The sequence below is a fragment of the Rattus norvegicus genome, chromosome 3 (genome assembly GCF_021556685.1).
Source record: "Rattus norvegicus strain SHRSP/BbbUtx chromosome 3, alternate assembly SHRSP_T2T, whole genome shotgun sequence".
Taxonomy (NCBI): Eukaryota; Metazoa; Chordata; class Mammalia; order Rodentia; family Muridae; genus Rattus; species Rattus norvegicus.
Window position 1 is genome coordinate 160,908,470 of NC_141536.1, and position 10,688 is coordinate 160,919,157.

Here is a 10,688-nt window from a genome sequence, read left to right on the forward strand (position 1 = left end):
TTGGCAGGTCCCCAGCCCCGCCCACTCCGCTCAGGAGGCGGGACTTAGCCCGGGGAAGCTGGGCCGAGGGGCGGGAACGAGAGAGAGCGGGCGTCTCCAGATGCCCCGCCCACTCAGGGATAGGCTGCTTCTGCAGAGGGCGGAGCTGTTGGGTGGAGCCCAAAAAACCTGAGCTCTGCCGTAGAGCCCCGCCCACCCCACGCTCAGCTCCGGGGGAGGACCCTGGAGAGGTTGAGGCGGGGCCTGGCAGGAGGTGGAGCTCGAGGCCCCGGCCCCGCCCACCGCTCTGTGCTGGGGCTGGTTCCTGAGTGGGCACCGCTCGCGGCGCGCCATGGCCGGGCTCTTGGCGCTGCTTGGCCCGGCGGGAAGAGTGGGCGCCCGGCTGCGGCTCCCGCCCCCTTGGCTCCTGGGAACCGCCACCTCCTGTACTCCACCGCTCTGGGCCGTGGCCTTGTCCCGCCCGGGTCCGGACGCCAGGCTGCTCCGCACGGCCCGCGGAGACTGTCTCAGGCTCCAGGTAAGGCTCTCTACACCCACTCCGACCCTCATCCCCAAGTGACCGGAGCGCCGTGTCAGGGCCAGCTCCAATCGACATTTTTTACATTGCACCTGCCCTAAATGGGTCACCTCCGGTGTTCCGGAGTTCTCTGATTCCTAGAATCCGAGAAAAATCTCTTTTAATTGGCAGCGGAGAAACTGAGGCTTGGGAGTGGTATGGTGCGCTGCCCAAGGTCATGGAGTCGCCCGCCGAGCTCTGGTTTTGAAAGCCAGAATAGTGGCGTTACCAAGCCGATCGCAAGGGGCCTGAACTCGATATGAACTTCCAAGCCGGCCCCTGGAGTTGTTCCTTTTGAAGTTCAGTTCAGGCCTGGGCACTGGGCCCAAGGGGCGGCATCGCGGGGTGCCGGTGCTCCTTGCTCCGCCCTTTTTATCTAGCTGGAGGAGCAGGCTCAGAGCAGCCAGTGCACCCCGTTTCGTTTCGTTGTGGTTACTTTCCCTGAGTGCTAAGAGTGAAAACTAGCTTCCATTCAGACAGCCGCGCATCTCAAGTAGGTCTCTTGAAAAAAAGTAGTAGTTTCGAGAACAGAAGCCTCAAGGTCTGGAGGAGTCTGGAAGACCACCGCCATGAATCAGGTAGTTCTGAGTACTGTCTGCTCCTGTAGCTTTTCAGTAAGTAGCCAAGGGGATTGATTGGTCCCTTTTCTTGGGTGCCTCTCACAAACATGGATGGACTTCCCCTCTCCTCTTCTGCCTGACAGACAGGACACTGGTCTCAGCTCTGCTCCTGAGCACAAAGCAGGATGCTCAGGACGTACCTTGCTTCCTGGTGATTCTTCAGGGCATAGCATAGCTTCCTTCTCCTCCAGAAAGTCTTCCCTGACCAACGGTGGTGTTCCTCCCACCAGTCCCATACTGTCTCTTCTCTGGCGCCCAGATCTTTGCTGCTTTCACAATCTGGTACAACCTCTTGACTTGTTCTGCCACTATCAGCCCTGTTGGCAGCCTAACACTAATGCTAATCCTAACCCTAATGCTAATCCTAACAGTAACACTAACCCTAACGCTAATAACCCTAACCCTAAAACTAACCCTAATGCTAATTCTTTTTTTTTTTTTTTTGATTCTTTTTTTTTCGGAGCTGGGGACCGAACCCAGGGCCTTGCGCTTCCTAGGTAAGCGCTCTACCACTGAGCTAAATCCCCAGCCCCTGCTAATTCTAACCCTAAATGCACACTGTCTTGACAGGTGTGTGTTTACAGCAAGGATAAGTCTGGTCTGAGCCTCCTAGGATCCATGTCTCTGCTTGCTAAGTCAGTCACTTTGATCAAATGCTATCCCCTTTTCATGTCTGTAAAATGAGATGTTACTAAGTAACATTTCCCAGAGGGTGAATGTGATAAGAGATAGCATGCTAGCTAGCATCTGGCACATCATGGGGACACTGCGATTGCTGTCATCTGTGTCAGTACACGCCGCCCAGGGCCTCCAGAGCCCAAGAGCAGAAGTTGTACTGCTGCTGCTTGATACATAGAATCAGAGTGGGATCAGAACCTTAACAGAAGGTTAGAACAAAAGACACTCCTGAAGAAGCCAGCCGTGGGGGAAGGGCCTGCCCCTGGGCCTCAGTCCAGCATCCCACTCCATCTCCAACCTGGCTGCCTACACTGGGAGGCCAGCTGGGGTCTCCAAATGTTCTAGACAGTAAATCAAGTATCTTGAATGACAGGCCGACCTCGTGCCTACAGCAAGGACGACTGCACTGTGCTTGGGGGGTGGGGGGGGATTCGCACAAGAAGCCTGCCCTTTCACAGCACATGGTTCAGGGTCACTTAGACCTAGTGAGTGGAGGCCTCCACTTGTGACCCTGAGGGGGGGTGGGGCGGGGGGAGGAGCTCGTATGCAAGTGGCTTGCTGGCTTCCCTTATCTAATGAGCAGCATCCCTCCTGACTCACTCCTTGCTTGTCTAGGTGTGTCTGTCTCCTCCCTAATATTTCACTGTTCGTCCTCCTCTGCTCCCTAAAGTCGGCCTCCTTAGAGGTCTGTCCGTCTGATTTTTGGCACAGTCCCCTGCTCTGGAACACTCTGACCCAGAAGAGATATAGAAGGCGCCATGCTGGGACTGAGATTGGGCCGTGCCGCCCTGAGCTATGTGCTCCCCCCCCCGTCCCGCCCTCCCCACCCCCTGCCCCCACTCCCCACCGCCCCATCCCTCCCCACCCCCATCCCTCCAACCCCATCCCCCCCACCCCCCACCCCCACCCCGAGCTTTGCGGATCCTCCTCTGTTCCTGGGGATGTTGTGAGGATTCCCCGAACTAAGATCTCCATGGCCTTCGGAACACTGCCCGGGACAAAGTCAGCACATGTGGTGCTTATCAAATGAACCGGAGCACACCGAGGGATCAACGCGACCGACCTTCCCACCCCTTTCCTAATCCGGCTTCCTCTGGTTGTTGTGAAACACCGCCTCCTGTATCCCAAGCAGGCTAGCCTTCAACTTGAGAAGCTTGAACTTCTGATCCTCCTGCCCCCACCTCCAAAGGGCGGGGACTCTAGGTTTATACGGCCAAGCTGGTTTTATACTGTGCTAGAAAATCGAAGCTTTGCACATGCTAAGCCTTCTGCCGCCGAGATGCATCCCTGCCTGAGCGCTCAGAGGCGTGTCAGTGCCCCACGATCAGGGCGGTCCGGAGCCCTTGCAGGTAGCGAGCAGCAATACCTGTGGAGAAAGGGTGTCTGCCAGTGCCCCATTGCTTGCGCTCGCTCTTGTGAACGCCTTCGCTTTAGCTTCTTTAAACTAGGGCTTGGGAGAAAACTGCATGGTCCTTCATGTCCTGCAAGAGTGGTCATTCCTTACAGGAGAGACTTTTCCAGAACATTCTGGCCCTGGAGGATAGGTAGAAAAGCTGCCACTGCTTTCTTTTAGTGGCCAGCCCTTGCCACGCCCCCTCCAGGAGGCATGCACTCCCCAACTGAAATGCTTACAGGGGCTCTGGTTCTTACTGATAAGGAATCCCCCCCCCACCCGCCCCCGGGCTGCAGATGGTGTGGCTAAGCTGATAGGACAATCTGCAGACCCTCCCAGTGTCTGCACCTCTGCTAGGCCAGTGTCAGTCAAAAACGCCCATTGACACTTGGCCCAGGCAATCTCAGTTATGGCCCAGTCTCCATGCCCCAGAGCAGCCACAGCTGTCTTCTGCTGAGGCCCCCTTTGTCTCACACTCTCAGGTTTGGCAAAAGGCCTTCTGGCCCAGAAAGGAGATGAGAAGGGCAGCCAGACTTCCAGCCAGAAAATAAACAGCAGCTTCTACCAGGCTGAGGGAGCAAACATTAGAACCAGACATTTGTTTGCTTTGGAGAGGGGGGTAGGCTGGAGACATGGTCTGATGGTTTAGAGCACTGGCTGCTCTTGCAGAGGACCTGGGTTCAATTCCCAAATCCCACAGGACAGCTCACAACTGTCTGTAACTCAAGTTCCAGAGGATCCGAGGCCTTCTGTCCTCCAAGGACACTAGGCATGTTCATGGCACACAGATATACACACATGCAGGTAAACACCCATACCCGTTAAACAAATAAATATTACAATTAGAGAGGGGGACCTTGAAAAACCTAATGGAGGTACTGCTTGGTTAGGACTTGAAGGCTACAGTGAGGGGACTCCTGAGGGAGGTAACATTGGCATTTCTGTCCGACATGTGAGATGGACGCGGACACACTCCATCCCTGTAGCACCCCATGTGTTAGCAGGGCCAGGACAGAGGCCAGGTGAGCCAGGGCTTTCTTCTCTAAGTTAGTGATGACTTTCCAGGCACCTCCAGAAATGATGGCAAGGCCCAGTCTTCAGGCCTTTTCCCAGATCTGCAAAAATCAAGATTGGGCTCACAGGCCTAGGTACAAACAGAAGAGCCCTCTAGCTGGCCACCGGTGAGCCACCGCAGAAAGCAGCACTGGTGCACCTGGGGCTGTCGAGGGACACGGGAGGGAGGGTGCTGAGCCTTATCCCACAAGTAGGAAGTGAGAACCCAGAGCTGCAGCAGGTGGCTGCCCCAATGGGTAAGAATAAAGCCCTTTGGTTTAAAGCATTTTCCTGGGGGCGGGGGGGAGGGAGCTGTACTTTGTCTAATCCAAGTGTGGCTGGGATCCCTGTTTTCTGTCCCAAACTTCGCAGACTCAGAAGATTATCCGGTCCATGTTAAGGTCGCCACATGTGACCAGCAAGATGGCTTGGCAGGTACCCTTCTTGCCTTGCACACCTGGCAACCCTATTCCCGCTGTGTGGTTTGAATGAGAATGTCCCCACAGGCTCTGGCATTTAAAACACTTGGTCTCTTTTGGTGGCGCTGTTCTGTTCACAGTTCCGGGTTGCAGCCTGTTAGTGGGAGTGGCCTTTGGGTTTGTGTTCCTGCCTCACTTCCGGTTTGTTCAGCTTCCGGCTCCCACCACTAAGTCTGCCACTTGCTGCCGAGCCTTCCCGCCAGGATGGGCTCATCTGTCTGGAGCCGTGGGCCCAAGCGAACACTTTCACAGCCTGCTTTTGGTCATAGTGTTTTATTACAGCAGCAGAAAAGTAAATACACAGACACAAAGGGAAGAGAATCCACTCAACAAAGTCGTCCTACTCCAAGTACAAACTGTGACGCAAATGCATGTGCGTGCGCGCACACAGACATACATACACACACACACACACACACACACACACACACACACACACGGATTGCTACAGTGTGGCTAATTTCTTTCCACACCCTAGTCAGTATTTTGTCCAGGAACCAGCCTGCCTTACCGTGTTTCCGGTCTCAGTGAAGGCGCATGGCTTTTGAGCTCCATCCTGTTCCAGCCCTACTCCCCTCCCAGGATAGTGCGGACCTGGAGTTGTGTGCTCAGTCCACAGATTCTTCGGATGGTCTGAACTGTCACCTTAGCCACTTTTCTCGTTTCTGTGACCAAATATATTGTGCAAAAGCAACATCAGGAAGAAGGGCTCATCGTGGCCCAGGCTTTGAGACGTCTCCATCTTGGTGATGTCATGGGGGTGTTGAACAGCCAGTTCAATTGCATCTGCAGTCAGAAAGCAGAGAGATATCAACGCTGGTGCCCAGCTAGCTTTCTTCTTTGTATTCAGCACCAGAGCCCTGTACAGGGAATGGTGCCTCCTACATTCATGGTGTGTCTTCCCTCCTCCATTAACCCGCTTGGAAATACTAACCCGCTTGGAAATACTCTCACAGACCTACCCAGAGGTGTCCTGAAGTTATTCTGATCAAGTATCACACTTTTGCCCTTGATAGCAAACCTGTGTCGCTCCTCTGGTGCACAACACGTTTATTAGCTCCCCTGCTAGAGGTCAGAAGTCCAAACCTTGCCTCACTGGGCTCAGGTCAAGGTGACAGGGGAGGTAGTTTGCTTCCTGAAGTTCCAGGGCGGTTCCTAACCCTACAGAATCCACATCCTGCTTCTTGTAGCTTCTGATGTCCTCCTGACCCACCCCCGGCCACACCCACATATCAAAGGGCACCTAACGCCCCCTCCCCTTGGATTCCAATTCTGCCCGCTCCTTTCCCTTCTAAAGACCCTTATATGTTTTCACTGGGCCACCCAGTCAAATCCAAGTTACCATTCCCATCCCAACATCCGTGGCCAGATTCCATTGCCAAGTCCTTCTGAGCTGGGAGATGACCCGGACATCTCCCGGGCCACTCTTATGCTAACCTAGTTGGCTTCGTGGGAGTGGTGGTAACTGGCATCTGAGTAGGGAGGCAGGGGTTCACAGGTCAGATAAGGGTAAAAGCCAGTGACAGCTACCAACCTGACCTCCCCTTCATCCGTGCCCAGGCGCCCAACAGAACCACTGATCCAGGAAGCGGTGCCACCAGCACAGAGAAAAAGCTAAGCAAATCCCAGCAGCTGAAGAAGGTTTTCCAAGAATACGGGGCCGTGGGCGTTTCGCTGCACATCGGGATCTCACTGGTCTCCTTGGGGATATTTTACACGATTGTTTCCAGGTACGTTTTCGATGGTGTTCATTATCGTTTGTGGCTGGGTGTGGTAGCTCACACTTGCGAGTGCTTGGGAAGTTGAGACCAAAAGTCCCAGGGCAGCCTGGGCTTCACCCAGAGGCATGTCTACAAACAACAGGAGGGAGAGAGGGAGGGAGGGCAGGCGGCCATGCTGGGGGTGCAGCCCAGTGGGTAGAATCACTTGCCCTGCGTTCACAAAGCCCTGAGTTCCATTCCTCAAACAGCATCAGCCACACCTGTAATCCCAGCATTCAGAAGGTGGAGGCAGGAGGGTTGCACAGTTCCAGGTCATCCATTCTCGCGACATAGAATTTGAGCCAGCTTGGGCTCCATGGGACCCAGTCTCAGAAGCATTTTTTCATTTCGTTTTGTTTTCCTGCAGAAAGGGAAGCTAAAGTGTGGGTGAATTTTGTTATTGTTTTGGGGTTGGCGATTTTGTTTCACTTGCTGAAACTACTCACCTAGTTCCTTGTATTATTCTGTATTTTAAAAATATAGCCCATCTGGGCCAGCAAGACGGCTCAGCGGGTTAAACGCTTGCCAAACAAGCCCGACAGCTTGGGTTTCAGTCCTAGAACCCACAATGGAAGGAACTGACTCCTGACCTCTGACCTCTGTTGCCCTCTGACCTCCATACACAGGCCGTGGCTCGAGCATCACCCACACACATGATAATTGTAAGGGTTTTTTTTTTTTTTTAAATAAAAAGTAAAAATACTGTTAACAACTCAATTCCTTCCTTTAATCCCTGCTGTAACGTTTTGTCTCCCCCCCCACCCCTCCCCCACCCCCAGTGGCATAGACATGTCTGCAATCCTGCTTAAGCTTGGCTTTAAGGAGTCGTTGGTGCAGTCCAAAATGGCAGCAGGCACCAGCACGTTCGTGGTGGCCTACGCCGTCCACAAGCTGTTTGCGCCCGTGAGGATCAGCATCACCTTGGTCTCCGTGCCCTTCTTGGTCAGATATTTCCGCAGCGTCGGGCTCTTTAAACCTCCAGCCGCCAAGCCTTGAAGCCGGTTTCTTCTCATCTGCAGGATTTGGGTTGTTTGCAAGGTGGTTTTCGGTTTTTTTTTTTTTTCCCGGTGGGGGGGGGAGGGTCAGTGGCTAATTGCTATGTTCCCTATGGGTTGGTCTGACTTTTACCAGCGAACATCTGGTGTCTTACTTTTTTTTTTTTTTTTTTAAATGCTGTTCCTCACAGAGCCACCATGTACTCGTGACTTAAAATGTCACCAAGGCATCAAAATGAGTTGACAGCCAGGCCTGGTGGTGCAGGCCAGTAAAGCCAGCTGCTCTTGGAGGCCGAGGCAGGAGGATCTCGAGTTCAAGGCTGCTTTGAGCTACTTAGTTTAGGGTCAGCTTAACAGTCTGTAAGATTGTGACTTCTTGTTTACCAGTGAAGAGAGGGCTGTGGTCATTAGTCCTAGAGCCCTCACCTGGCACAGAAGACGGCTCAAATTCAATCCCCAGCACAAAATGGGGACTGCCTGCAAATTGTTCCTCTAGGTCAGTGGGACAGAAATGCTATCTGCAAAGCCCCCCCTGGGGGGGGGGCTAACCTTTGCTTAGGTTCTTAAAAAGCAGTGGTTAATTTGCTGGCTTTTCAAAGCCTGCCTCCTCTGGCAGCAGCCTGCAGTTTAATATGCAGTGTTCAGCAGACAGTTGCCAGCGCTACAATTAATGAGGTGAAAATTAGCCCTCCATAATCATGATCCACATTAACATCAAGCCCTTGACATTCAGAACACTTGCTTTGAGGGAAGCAGGCCAAGGACTTCCCGTGTGCTTCATCAACTCCAGAGCGTCTTCGAGACTGGATGGGATGGGACTGTATGTCTGAAATTTCACTGACAGTGGGCAGTATTGTCAAATAGAGAAACGCCGCCCAGCTGTAATATCATCACTGGACTCCTGATGCCCATATTCTGGGGCCCTCAGATACTGACATAGATGCTAAAAGCATCCTCACTTTCTTAGACAATCCACTTAGGAAACTGGAGGCATTCTAGACCTGATGTGTTTACAATGGACCACTGAATTTTTTAATTGAATTAATCGGATGCAAAAAAATATTTGTACCACTTCGGGGGTTGGGAGGGATATTACTTGTTCTAACTGTAAAGAAACCAAGAAATAATACAAGCTAAGGAGAAGAGAGATGTCTTAATTAGGGTTCTGTTGCTGTGATGAAACACCGTGACCAAACTCACAGTCCCGTAACAGTTCGTCAAGAACAGTGAGCACCGGAACCTGGAGGCGGGAGCTGACACCGAGGCCATGGAGGGTGCTGCTTATTGGCTTGCTCAGCCTGCTTCCTTAGAGAACCCAGGACCACCAGCTCATGAGTGGCAGCCGTTCTCAAGTTGTGGGTTGCAACTCCTTTGCCAAGACTCTATCTCAATTCAGAACAGTGGCAAAATCAACTGTGAGATGGAAATGAAAATAACTTTATGGTTGGGGGCGGGGTCACCACAACATGAGGAACTGAGTTAAAGAGCTTAGCATCAGGAAGGGTGGGAACCGCTGGTGTAGAGGGAGGTTAGACTAGAAACTCAAGTAGGGGCTTCCTCCTCCAGGAAGTCAGGAGCAGTCAGAGCAGGAATTAGCTCTGGTCACTCAAGCTTTCTTCCCCTCTGGCTGGGCTGACATGGGGGCACTTCCTCTGTCAGATCCAGAGCAAACTCCCATTTCCCCAAGGCAGTCCAAATATCCAGAAACAGGTTCACTGGATTATAGGATTTCTGGTGGTTAGATGAAAAAGACAGCATTTCTCAGGAATTTGTGAAACTGGTTCTCTCTACCAAGTGGAGTCATTTCCCTTACTTCTGGCAGAAGGGACACAGGGCTCTTCCATGCGGCACCATATTAAAGGCACTCTGGTATCACAAGAGCTTGATACACATTTCAGAGTTCTGGCCCTTCTTGTCCCCTCCTCTACCCTAAACTGCCCCCAGCCCAGCTACTTGTCCTTATAACCCAGCTGGCCTCTCGGCTCTTCTCCTCTGTCCTGTTCTCTACCCTGTGCTAGTCTCCCCTCTCACAGATACCCCTGGCCACATTCAGTCTGCTCTCTGAACTCTTCAGATGCCTCTGCCTGTCCTCTGGTATCTAAAATAAGAACTTCCCCTCAACCATACCCTGTCTGTCTATAGCTCCCCCAGGGAGCTTGTGTTTGAACTTTGAAGTCTGCTCAGCTGCATGGTGGAGAGGACTGCATTCGTTTCTCTCGCTCACAATTCCTTTCAAATTGCATTGACAGCCAGAAGACAAAGGAAAGAACTGTTAACTAGCAGAATGCATTTTACAGAGCTCTGGCTGACAGTCTCCTTGCCCACGGAATCATTTGTCTCAGTTAGCGTTTAAAGGAGTTTTTGCGAGGCAAATTTTCCGTTTGTGAGATCTCTGAAGTGGGATTGTTATTTTCCCACTGCCAAAACACTTTCACTGATTTCAAATCAGGATGCATTACAGAAACTATTTCCTAGGACTTCCTCGAAGCTAAGCAAGATGCCCCAGGCCAGTGGCAGGCAAACAGGATGGGGACTGTCAAGCCTGTGTTCAAAGAGCCTCGTTAGCTTCCGGCTCTGGATCCTCACCCTAGCTGCTCTCGGCTCCTAACACCTATGCAAAGAAACACAACAAAAGCCAACTCGTGCTACCCACAGCCATGTTTTTTCCAAACCTAACCCCACTCTCAGCCCTGTACCCAGCAGCCAGAACCCAGGAGGATGAGTTGCACCCTATAAACCAGCAAGACAAGCAGAGCGGATCTGCTCCTGTGCTATCTTTAAGTAGAACTGGAGCAAGGAAACTATTTTAAGATGTAAATCATTGTGTCTCTACTTTTTTAAGCAGACCAAGTGAATGGCTTCGTCTGTGAACCAAATAAAAATCTTTGTAAAAGCGTGTGGTCTGTCATCTGGTAAGCCATCACTGGAAGAGCACGGTGGGAATGTGTCAGTCATCTGCACATAACAACACTCACAGAGCATGAGCAGAGCAGGCAGTGTCCCGTGCTCGGCTTCCTTCCCTCAACCACCTCACACCTAACTGCAGCTGGGCAATTGCTACTTCAACAAAGCCAGTTAGTTTAGGACAGGACCAGGGACCAAAGGCCACTTGTCCCAACTGGAGGGCCTCTGCAGTTCCACTCAAGCATGTTCT

The 10,688-nt window shown here is 52.3% G+C and overlaps 1 protein-coding gene across 4 annotated transcripts; it reads left to right on the top strand.

The window, feature by feature from the left end:
* The first annotated feature begins 299 nt into the window (after positions 1-299).
* On the top strand, positions 300-10,427 carry Mims2 (mitochondrial inner membrane scaffold 2). 4 transcript variants are annotated; one of them, NM_001430304.1, is given in 4 exon segments: positions 300-517; positions 6,340-6,509; positions 7,319-7,577; positions 7,726-10,427. In NM_001430304.1, coding segments are annotated over 3 exon segments (573 nt in total). In that variant the 5' UTR covers positions 300-331; the 3' UTR covers positions 7,536-7,577; positions 7,726-10,427.
* Positions 10,428-10,688: the final 261 nt, after the last annotated feature.